Source organism: Petaurus breviceps, unplaced genomic scaffold, assembly GCF_028583685.1.
Source record: "Petaurus breviceps papuanus isolate PSGF00001 unplaced genomic scaffold, PetGlider_PUasm1.0 38, whole genome shotgun sequence".
Lineage (NCBI taxonomy): Eukaryota > Metazoa > Chordata > Mammalia > Diprotodontia > Petauridae > Petaurus > Petaurus breviceps.
Genome location: NW_027186304.1, coordinates 104555233 through 104567741, shown reverse-complemented (window position 1 = coordinate 104567741; position 12509 = coordinate 104555233). Strand labels below are relative to the sequence as shown.

Genomic DNA, 12509 nt, shown 5'->3' with positions numbered 1-12509 from the left:
GTAATGCCTTGTGACACAGGGGAAATAATTTTCAAAGGCAGAGAGCAAGATTAGTAAAATAATGTACTTGTCTTATCTCTGCTCACATAAACAGTTTGAATTTCTTCCCTGCGTAGACATTATTTTTCAATTATTCTCGTTACTCGTTACATATATCACTTCGGTTTTAGTGGCTGCACCTGTAGGGTTACAGAGTAATGAAATTATTAATTAACATATATTCTTTATATAAATGTTAACATAATCCAGTGTAAGAAAAAACTGCTAATTCATGTGTATGATCCATTATGACATTAAGATATTTTTCAGTTATCTTTGTGAATGATCATTTTTCTTTTTTAGTTTCATTTCTGATCTGTAAATATATCAAACTTGAAAATTTATCATCAAATTTTACAAAACATTTTAAAGCTTTTAAGTATATTATGGAAACTCTTCCAACTTACTCCCTTCATTGGGCTTGACCTCAGTAATAGCAAGTATGTAGTTCTAGGTCTGCTTTAGTGTTTATGTAATAAACTTGTATAGGATTTTATTTTAAAGTGATGATAATGTAATTTATTGTACACAAAGTAAGGCATTCTGTTCTCTTTTCATATGCAGGCAGCTATTTTCAGCTTCATCACAAGCTTTTCTACAGAGTCAGAAAGTACACAACTTCTTTCAATCCATATCATCAGAATCTTTGCACAGTCTCAGTAAGAATTTTTACTTTTATTATGTTTTCTTTTAAAGTTATCTTATCATTTTACTTTATTCCACATCCTCATCAAATTTACAAAGTTACATTAGAGTATAATCAAGTATGAGTGATGTGCTCTTTTTATATTTACAAAATATTAAAGTGCTTTTATCACGAAATAAATTATAATTAATAGTGAGATTTTGTTTCCCTTTGTGATAATACTTCATACTAACATTGTTTTTGAAACAAAGCTTTAGCAACTAATATAAATCCTAATGTAAATATTCCCCAAATCTTTGTGTGTAGTTTTGCCTCATAAAGTGCTGATTTACAATGAAAAAAAATACATTAAAAAAAACATTCGAGTTATGTGTTTCTCATTAGTAAAACTTCTCCATAGTAATAGTAGTTAAAATCTGTCATCCCACCATATTTTCTTCTCTTCTGTTAATATTAATATTAGAGAATATGGTGGTGTATTACAGGTTAATTTTATGACTTTGATGGAAGAGTAAAAGCCTTGATTTTGTGATCTTTTCTCATATATAGGTTGTCTTTGATGATATTATATCTCTTGATGTAATTTGCTTCTTTTTCTGTACTCTTCCTTGTAATAGATATGTTTTAGCCACCATTTTATCAGTAAACTAAGGACAAGATGATTGTTATTATCTTCAAACATCGCTGCCATAAAAGGGAGCATAATTTTATTTCTTGGTTAAGCACATTACTTTAAACAAACATATTCATTCATCTTTTAGTATTCTTACCCAACCCTTAGTACTTGCTTCTATTGACCAAAATCAAAGAAATTATGAAAGGATACACATTGTCCTAAAATTTGGCATCAAATACAAGGTATTGAAGTTAAAATTTGGAAATTACATGATTTAGGGGGCATTTTGGGGTTTGGTTTTGTTGTTGTTGTTGTGTTTTTTGCCTTTTGGAGGGCAATTGGCGTTAAATAACTTGCCCAAGGTTACATGGCTGGGTTTTTTGTTTGTTTGTTTTTTTGTCTTTGCAGAAAATTGATGCTGTACCTGAAATAAAAAACTTTCCAAATATCGCAATCCATCTTCAATTTTAGGCAATTTGTATATTTATACTCTTTCAGTATTAGATTTATTCATTTAATTGAGTTGACATTTATCGAATACCCACTAACTAAACTATAAGGTACTTTTTCCAAGTGAATTACTTACAATGCCTTGTATATACATACCTTCAGTTTTTAAGATTTAGAGCTTAAAGGAAACTTTAGGGTTTTAGTCTAATTCTCTCATTTTATAGACCATGATAGTGGCCTTGAAATTCCCTCCACCATGACTCTCCAACCAATGTAACATAGCCATTTACTAAACTTCTGTTAGGTATTAGGGGCACAGTCTGAGAAGGGCATTTGTGACCAAATTAGAGAACTATAATATATAATTTTAAACAAATTACAAAAAGTTACAACAGCCCCCCACAGTGTTTAGAGAAGGAGGTGGCATTTGGACATCAAAAAATAAGTAGGGGTTCGGAAGGCAAAAGCACCAGAGCTGAGGGGCATTTCAGGCTTGAGAAACAACTTGATCAGAGGTACAATGGCATGTTAATAATGTGTGTGTTCAAGGGAGAAAGAACTGTCAAATTTGACTAAGGGCAAGGTATCATATGACTTAGTTGTAGGGGTCATAGAATACTAGGTAAGGCACTTACTTTCAACTTAGCTCAAAAGCATTTGGGAGCTACTGAAGGTTTTTGAGTCAAGGAGTGATACAGCCATACCTATGCATAAGAAAGATTACTCTGGCATCTGTCTGATTGAAATATGATTAGGAACCCCTGTTATTAGGGTATTGCAGTGAGGGGAGGGGAGTTAATTTAGGCCTATACTGTATAAGTGGTGTTTAGAAATAGAGAGGAAATCCAGTCAAGAACTGTTGTAGAGATGGGATCCATAGTATTTGATAACTATACATGAAAGGTGATAAGCCAAAGACTTTTGAACATGGGGACTAAATGGATGTTGATGCCACAGATCATAAATTATCATGAAGAAGTTCAGTTTGAGAGAAAATATAAACTTGTTTTTGGAATTGTTCAGTTTCAGGTGCATGTTTAGTTTGTATCTTTTATTTTTATTTCAAATTCTTTATTAGCTTCTCGTTTACATCATTCATTTCCACAAGATTTTAAGTTACAAATTTTCTCTCCGTTTTTCCCCTACTCACTGCCCCAAAATAGCAGTCCCACAGGATATCCCCTCCTCCAATCTGCTCTCTCCCATATCTTCTTCCATTCGGGCATGGTGGATCTCTATGCCCCAGTGCCTGTATGTCTTCTTTCCCAATTACATGTAAGATAGTATTAATAATAGTGTGTGTATATATATATATATATATATATATATATATACATATATATATATATATTTAAACATTTAATTTTAAAGCTTTGAATTCCAGATTCATTCCCTTCCTCTCTTGTCACCCACCCTTACTGGGAAGATAAACAATTCAATATAGGTTGTAGATATGTAGCTATGCAAAATATTTCCATAATGGATATGTTATAAAAGACTGACTATATTTCCCTCCCTCCTATCCCACATCCCACTTGTTCTATTTTCTACTTTGATCCTATTCCTTTTCAAAAGTGGGTGCTTTCAACTTCCCTCCCCCCCAGCCTGCCCTCCCTTCCATTATCCCCTTTCTCATCCCCTTCCCCCCTACTCTCCTGCAGGGTGAGATACCCTATTTAGTGTGTATGTCATTCCTTCCCTAAGTTAAATTCAATGAGAATAAGGTTGACCCATTCCCTTTTGACTTCTGTTCTTCCCCTCCATTGTAAACGTTTTCCTTTACCTCTTCTATATGAGACAGTTTACCTCAATCTGTCTTTCCCTATCTCCTCTCATTATATTCCTCTCTCACCTCTTAATTTCACGTTTTAAGTATCATCCCTTCCCATTAAACTGGTCCTGTGCCCTCTTTGTATACCTGTACACATATATACACACATTCTATATGTATTCATATGCCCCATATATCTTCCTGTATAGACATATATATGTGTGTGTGTGTACAGACACATTTCTATTCCCTTCAATTATTCTCATACTGAGAAAAGTTTCATAAGTTGCAATTACCATTTTTCCATGTAGGAATGTAAATAGTTCAACTTTGATAAGTTCCTTATGATTTCTTTTCCCTGTTTATCTTCTCATGCTTATTGTATCTGAATGTCACATTTTCTATTCAATTCTGGTTTTTTCATCAAGAATGCTTGAAAGTCCTCTATTCCACTGAATGACTATATTTTCCCCTGAAAAATGATACTCAGTTTTGCTGGGTAGGTCATTCTTGGTTTTAATCCCATCCCCTTTACCCTCCAGAATATCATATTCCAAGCCCTTTGATCCCTCAGTGTAGAAGCTGCCTGTGTTATCCTGATTGTGTTTCCACAATATCGAAACTGTTTCGTCCTGGCTGCTTGTAATATTTTCTCCTTGATCTGGGAATTCTGGAACCTGGCTATAATATTCCTAGGAGTTGGGGCGGTTAGGTGGCACAGTGAATAGAGCACCAGCCCTGGAGTCAGGAGGACCTGAGTTCAAATCTGGCCTCAGACACTTAACATAAAAACTAGCCGTGTGACCTTGGGCAAGTCATTTAACCCCAATTGCCCTCCAAAAAATATATATATATTCCTAGGAGTTTTCTTTTTGGGATCTTCTTTAGGAGGTGATCAGTGGATTTTTTCAACCTCTATTTTGCCCTCTTGTTCTAAAACATCATTGCAGTTTTCCTTGAGAATTTCTTGAAGGATGATTTCTAGGTTCTTACTTTGATCATGGCTTTCAGGTGGTCCAGTAATTTTTAAATTCTCTCTCCTGGATCTATTTTCGAGGTCAGTGGTTTTCCCAGTGAGATATTTCACATTGCCTTCTGTTTTTTTCATTTGTTTGGATCTGTTTAATAGTGTCGATTTTGGGGTGGCCAGGTGGTGCAATAAGAGCGCCGGCCCTGGCGTCGGGAGACCCAGGATCGGTTCGGGCCTTAGATACTTGTCACCCACACAAAATAACCTTGAGCAAGTTACTTAACCCCAATTGCTTAAAAAAAAATAGTGTCTTGATTTCTCATGAAGTCCCTAGCTTCCATTTGCTCCAATCTAATTCTGAAGGAATGATTCTCCTCCTTGAGCTTTTGAGATTCTTTTTCCATCTGGCAAATTCGGCTTTTTAAGGCATTCTTCTCCTCATTGCCTTTTTGAGCCTCTTTTGCCATTTGAGTTAGTCTATTTTTTAATATCATTTGAGGAGACATCCTAGGGCTTCAGCCCTTTTTAATTATTGAATAACAGCCAAGTGTGTAGAGGCCACAGCTAAAGCTAGAGCCCCTTCCCTAATACTAGCTCCTCTTTGAAAGAAGGATTCAAATCCCAGCCCTTCTCACAGTCTTATATTTGTCTCAGTCTTTAGTTGAGGCCATTTGTGACAAGTTCCCTCTCCCCCACAGAGCAATTCACCACCCTCCATTTCTTCCTTTGTTTCAGTCTCTGAGGAAGATGGGGATCCTTTTGTCCAAAATCATTCCTTCTACTTGTGCTCTTTATCTATCACCTTTGGAGAACCTGTCCTCATCATTGACTAGCCATTTACAACACTCATCATCTCTAATCTTTAGTTTTTTTCATTATGAATTGGTTTCTTCTCTGCTGCCTACTGTTTCCTTATAAGCAGAGGCTTTCTCTATCCTTAAAAAAAGTTTCCCTCAAGCTTTTCTTTTATTCTCCTCTCCCTTCCACAGGCAAACTCCTAAAAAAGATTGTCTAACATTCTGCTTCTGCTTCATATTTCTTCAGTACACACTCCTTTCCATACACTGTGTAATCCAGACATAATGGCCTGCTTGTTATTCCTCACAGAATGCTCCATCTCCTAATGCTCTGCCTTTGTTCTGGCTGTCCCCATGGCTGGAATGCTCCTTCCTTACCTGCCTCTCAGTTTTTCTAGCTTTCTTCAAGATGGAATTTAAATTTAACCTTCTACAGGAGACTTTTCCTTCTAAGATTATCCCCCATTTACTCTCTCTAAGTCCTCAGTTAATTCTTCTTGCTTGACCAACTTCTGTTTTGACCCAGTTTTTTTCCCTTTGTTGGGAATGGTGTTCTCCCTCTTCCTCCCTTGCCAACTCCCCCTACCCCCCACATACACACCACTATTTGTACCACTTATACACTTATTTTTTTATGGTTATAAGTTGTCACATTTCCCTATGAGAAAAAAAATATTTGAAAATAGCTTAAGTTTTTTTTTCCTCTAATGGTTATCAGAGTGCTTGGTTCACAGGCATTTGAATAAATGCTTGCTTAATACCTGAAATCACTAATAATGAAAGAAATGTGCTTTTTAAAAAAAAAAAAAAAAAGCTTTGCATCCAGAAAATTGGCAAAGATGACCAAAAAAAATAAACTTTTTGTTAAGGTTGGAGGAGTGGCAGGAAGACTTTGAATCTTCCCAGATTTCTCTGAATCCATATTATTATTTCACAGGGAGTTATTTCAGTGGTATAGAGAACCCCCTGGTATGAAAATTCCCTCTTCCAGTGTAAGTCAGCACCTTCTCTGCAACTTTGAGTCTTTCCTAGAGTCTTGAGAAGTTAAATTACTTGCCCCTGGATACATTCCCAGTGTATATCTGAGTTAACACCTGACCACATCTTCCAGAAATGAACTCCAGACCTCTGTCTACCACACCTCACAACTTTCTTACTTTTTAATAGCATAGTAATGTTCTACCACATTCATCTACTATCTTTTATCCAGTTATTCCTGAGTTGGCGGATGTTCATTTTATTTCTGGTTATTTGCTAAAATGAAAAGTGTTACATTAAATGTTTTTGTATGTATGTGTTCCTTATCTCTTTGACCTTTTTTTTATTCACTCCTGGTGGTATCACTAGTTGACAGAGTATATGCAGACACTGAGGTGCAGAGAGCTTAAGTGACTTGTTGGTGCTTACACAGTGAGTGTGTCACCAGGCAGGGTTTAGACCCATCTTCTAACTCCATGTCCAGGACTTTAACTACCATGCCCCGCTCCTTATGTTACCATCAAATTAATTTTGCTTCTAAAATTATTGTTTTATTTTACCTGGAGACAGAGAGACACCCTTAAACCAGCTATGTACACAATATTAAGTACTAAGATAATAACATAGTCCATTTTCAAATGGTTGTTACTGCCAGTAGAAATTTATTTTGTCTTTTATTCTTAATTAATACTTTTATGTATCTGTCCCTCATGAATAATTTCTAGTTTTCTATGTCTATGGATACCTGGTTTCTTTTTTAAAATTTCTAATTTTCTGAAACATTTCATGGAATTGGTTATTTCCTACAGGTAATTTGCAATCTTCCTTAAAGGCATCTAAAATACCAGAACACTTAAAGGAGGATAGTTCTGAAGCTTCAAGTCAGGAGGAAGGTGGGTAAAGAAAAAGAAGCTTGTCTTACTTATTGGCAGAAATTGAGTCTGACCCACAAGTCATAACTTTTTTGAAGCAACCAACACAAGTTTAATGCCTTTGGTTAAAAAGATTGATTGATAAGTGTTGAAAATTTGAAAGCTTACAAAGGAAATAGTTTGAGCATTGAATTTAGGTTAGCAGAGGAAGCTATGAAGAAAAGCAGAAAAAAGCCATAATAGCTAACATTTATATAGGGCTTTAGGGTTTGCGTGTGCTTTTCATGCTCTCTATTTGAGCCTTAAAACAACCATAGTATGGAGCTATGTGCAGTAGTATCCTTATTTTACATAGGAAGAAACTGAGGCTGAGTTTGTGATTTTTCAGCTGTCACCTGTGTAAGTGTCAAAGGCAAGATTTGACCATAAATCTCTTTTTGACTGACCCTTTTTCCTCTGTACCATTTTGTCTCTAGAAATTGGTCTTCTCGTGACATGTCTTCCTTTTGCTGTTTTTTAGTTGGGTTCAGAGTATGTGAATGCTAGCTTTTCCCAGAAATTTTAAACTAAAAAATGTCCAGTATTAAGGTTATTGAACACAATAGAGCATTATACTTAGAAAATGGAGTTGCCCCTGTCCTCCTGACCATGTAACTGATATAATCTTTGTCTATGTCATTCCCAGTCATTGAGGGAGCATTTAGTATATTAGATTACTGATGAGATTTTTGTTGTTTTTTCGTAGATGTTTTACAACACACAACAATCCACAAGAAACATACTGGAAAGGGTCCTATAATGAAGTAAGTACTTAAATTTTTTTAAATATGGTTTTTCCATGTACTTTTAGTCAATAGCCAGTAATTCTAAATGTCAGTTTATTCATTATTAATAATAGTATTTTGTTTGGAGCTTCACCTCACAGGGCAGATTTATTCAACTGACATACCCATGTTTTTAGATATGCTGTTTAATATTTCTCTCTTATTTTATACTTGTGAAGTTGATTAGAGGGGGGTGGGGCATCTTGGTCTGAGACCACATTTACCTAGTTAAATTACATTTTGCTAGATTAAGCCTAAAATTCTGTGGCCTAATGGTGTCAAACTCAAGTAGAAATGGGGCCCACTAATCCTTACCTAAGGATCCTTGTGGACTACATATTGACTGCGTTTTAAAATGTAATATTATCTATGTTTTATTGTATTTTCAATTTATTAAAAATTTCCTAATTATATTTTAATCTAGTTCAAGCAGTACTCAGAAATATTGTGGCCTCATGGGCTGTTTGATACCTCTACTTCATCTGCATGTTGGCCATTTTTCTCAGCTTCATGTCATTTTCACATTTAATGAGCTTGCCATGTAGGGCTTTATCCATATTATTGCTAAAACTTTTTTAATAGAACAGGGCCAATCAAATGTTCCTTTGTGACCCCATGGACACCAGGCCTGTCTATCTTCCACTATCTCCCAAAATCTGCCCAAGCTGGGATGTTGAACAAATTTTCTTTGGATTTGAAGAGATACAATTCTGTCATTTTTGAGTTTGTACTGCTTTTCTCAACCTTTTACTGACTATGAGGGCCACTCCATTTCTTCTAAGGAATTCTTAGTCACAGTAGTGTATGTAACGATTGCCTGAATTAAATTCACCCATGCCTCTTCATTTAAGTTCACTGACACCCAAGATGTCAGTGTTTAATCTTTCTGTCTTCTGTTTGGTCATATCCAGCTTACCTTGTTGATAGATCTTACGTTCCAGGCCTGTGCAATATTGATCTTTACAGCATTGGACTTTCCTTTCATCACCCAGATACATCCGCCGCTGGGCTCCCTTTTGGCTCTGGCCCATCCGCTTCATTCTTTCTGGAGCTACTTGCAGTTGTCCTCTGCTCTTTCCCAGGGATATGCTGGACACCTGAAGGGCTTCTCTTCCGTTGTCATATCTTTTATAATTTTTATACTGTTCATGGGGTTTTCTTGGCAAAGATATTGGAGTGATTTGCCGTTTCCTTCTCCAGTGGATCACCTTTCGTTAGAACTCTTCTCTTTGATCTCTTTGTCTTAGGTAAACCCTGCACAGCATAAGTCATAGTTTCATTGAGCTACACAAGCCCCTCTGTCATTACATGGCAATGTTCCAGGAGGGGCATCTTTTATTAATGCACCCAATATTTGTATTCGTTTTTGAGGGGTATTTTGTCACATTGTTGACATAAAGCTTATAGCTGACTAAAATCTATACTTTGTCTATCAATTGTCTAAATTCCTCTTCATTGTTTATTTTTAAAAGGGAAAAGTAAGATTTTATTCTTCTAAAATTCTTATTAGATTTGATCCATCTTTTAGATTTTGATTTTGTCATCTAGAGCATTAACTTTCTCTCTCATCTTGTTATCATTCACAGATTCACTAATTGTGATTTTATTCAAGTTGTTGATATTTTAACATAAGACCAGAGATGGTCATGTGGCATTCTTTTAGGGTGCTGCTGGTCTACTAATCTTGAGATCTGGCTGTTAAACCAGCTCTTAGTCCATATATTATATTATATTATCCAATCAACATCTCCCAATTTTTTTAATGAGGATATAATGAAAGACTTTGCTAAGGGCCTTGCTGAAATCCAGATTTACTGTATTTGCAGTATTCCTCTGGTCTACCAGTCTAGTAATCCTATCAGAAAAGGAAATAAGACTAGTTTGGCATAATTTATTCTTAGTGAACCCATGCTGGTTCACAGTTATTGCCATTTGACATTCTAAATTATCATTAGCCATTCCTTTGGTGGAGTTACAGAAACTGGAGGGACTTAGCAAATGGTTTAACTTCCTTATCTATTCTAGTGTACTTATTTATTCTGTCCCTTTCCCACTCCTACTCTCTTCCTAGGGTGGCCAAGGACATCTCAGATAAAAATAAAATATTATTTATAAGCAACTGTGTATTTTTCACTCAGATTACTTGCTCTTTCCAAATACACATATAGCAGAGCACAATGGTAGACAGGTAGTAAATGCTAAGTGCTTGATAAATACTTTATATTACTTCTAAAAATAAAAATATTTGGGTATTATAAAAGAAAACTCCAGGAAAGCATATTAAATTATGTGAGAAAAATTACTTAAATTATTTTCATCCTTGTATCTGCCCATATTACAGAGTATATACCCCATACCCCAAGGAGGTCAAAGACAAGCAGATCCCATACATACCAGATATTCAGAGTAATACTTTTTGTAGCAGTAAAAAATTAGAAACAAAGTAGTTATCCAATGAGTGTGTGAATGTAATGGAATGTTATTGTATGATTATTAAATCATTGATCATTTATTAAGATATAGATAGATATACTAGGCATTATGCCAAGCTCTGAGAATGTAATAAAAAAGTAAAACCCATACCTGTAACTTACATTCTAATGGGAGAAAACTGCATATGTAAATTAGTACATAGAAAATCAAAGTAGAGTAGATAGGTGATGGCTTTAGAAGGGAATGCATTAGCAGCTGAGTGGACTAGGAAGGTATTCCTACAGTAAAAAGGATTTAAATTGAGTGTTAAAGCCAGGAATTCTAAGAATTAAAGGTGAGGAGGAGGGAGCATTCCAGGCACAGTGGATCAGCCATGCCAAGTTATGGAGACAGGAGGAGTGTGAAGAACAAGTAGGTTTAGATTGTAAATTGCATGGATAAAAGGTTAGAAGGGGCCACGTTGTGATGAGCTTTAGGTGCCAAGCAGAGAAGTTCATATTTGCCCTTCAAGGTAATAAGCAATCATTTGAACTTATTGAAGAGGGGGTGACATGGTCATATATGCACATTAGGAAAATCACTTTGACAACATGTGGAGTATGGATTGTGGTGAAGAGAGACTTTTGAGGTAGAGAGTCTAATTAAAAGGCTATTCTTGGTGTCCCATTGAAAGATGATGAGGACCTGATCTACAGTGGCAGCTTTGTGAGTGGAAGGGGAATGTGATGGGATAACATGTAAGAGATGTTGTAGAAAGAGAAATTACAAGATTTGATAACTGACCGCATATGTGAGGTGAACAAAAAGTAGTCAAGGAATGACATCAAGTCTGTCGACCTGGATGATATAGGGAGATTTAGAACCAGGATGGGTTTTCAGGGAAAAATAATTAAAAGTTCCATTTTGGACATGCTGAGTTTGACATGCCTGTGGACCATCCAGTTTAAAATGTTCAATAGACAGTATCACCATATAACAGAAATATGAGAACTTCAGAGAAATATAGGCTATCTTGTATGAAAAATAAACAGAGCAGAACCAAGAGAAAACCATTCATAGTCATTAAACTAACATATAGGTAAATAAGGCAACTGAACTCAGGTGCCAGATAATAACAAAGATTGATTCCAAAGGACAGATTATGAAATAAGTAAACTTTCTTCTTCAGATTGTCCAAGAACTAGAAAACAGAAATTGGTGTGTGCAACCATTTGCTGTATATGCTGTTAGATGCTGCTGTATTCGTTAGTTGGCTGGTTTAACTTTAGTGACAGGAGGACATTCTTTGGGGTCATAGATAATGGGGGAGCTACCTGTGATATAAAAAAACCAAAATATTATTGAAACTTACTTTTAAAAAGAGAGCGAAAAAAATCCCATCAAACCTTCCCTTCCACTTTCTGCTGATCTACAGGCTGTAATAGTAAATAGATGTTGATGATCATTAACAAATGAACTACTTAGGCAAAGAAAATGTCACGAAAGAAGCAGATTTCTTGAAGAATGGATAAATTATCCCTTCAGTTATCATCTTGTGGCAGTAGCATATATATTGTCTGAATTTGTTTTCAGTAAACCTGGGGAAAATAAGAGCCTAACTTCTATTTTCAGTTTCTTTAAAGTGCTAGCTAGAGTAACCCAGTGTTATGCCTGCAGAATTATAAATTGAAATTAAGTCATTTAATATATTTTCCTTTGTAGACCATGCAGTTAACTGCAAAGTGATTCATATCAAAATTTGTGTTTGTTCCTTTATAGGAAAGTTTCTTTTAATGTAATAAATACTGAAAACTGTAGTCCTTGAGTAACCTTTGCTTTTAAACATAGAATTTTAACATTTTAAACATAGAATCAAAGAATTAGGGAATGAAAGGGATTCAGTATGAAGCCCTCACTTTTTTTTTCCTGTGAGAAGAAAAAAAAATGGGAAAAATGAATGAACAACAAATCCTAAGACATTTAAACTTTGATAAGCTCTTTTCTAAAATACTTCACATTAATAGCGCTACTTATTGTCTTTTTCAAAGGTAGTGATGAATTATAAGTGAAGAAAATGCCTTCTTTTCTTTATCATTTTAAATTTAGGAAATGATGAACATGCTTATACCAAAAG

General features: G+C 35.3%; 1 protein-coding gene across 1 annotated transcript in view; it reads left to right on the top strand.

Annotated features, from left to right (window-relative positions):
* ZCCHC2 (zinc finger CCHC-type containing 2) overlaps positions 1–12509 on the top strand; it is an 87030-nt gene that overhangs the window by 51595 nt on the left and 22926 nt on the right. The window contains exons 6-8 of the mRNA XM_069100245.1: positions 604–698; positions 7077–7160; positions 7885–7942. Of these exons, the coding sequence (XP_068956346.1) occupies positions 604–698; positions 7077–7160; positions 7885–7942 (237 nt within the window). The remainder of the gene's footprint in view (positions 1–603; positions 699–7076; positions 7161–7884; positions 7943–12509) is intronic.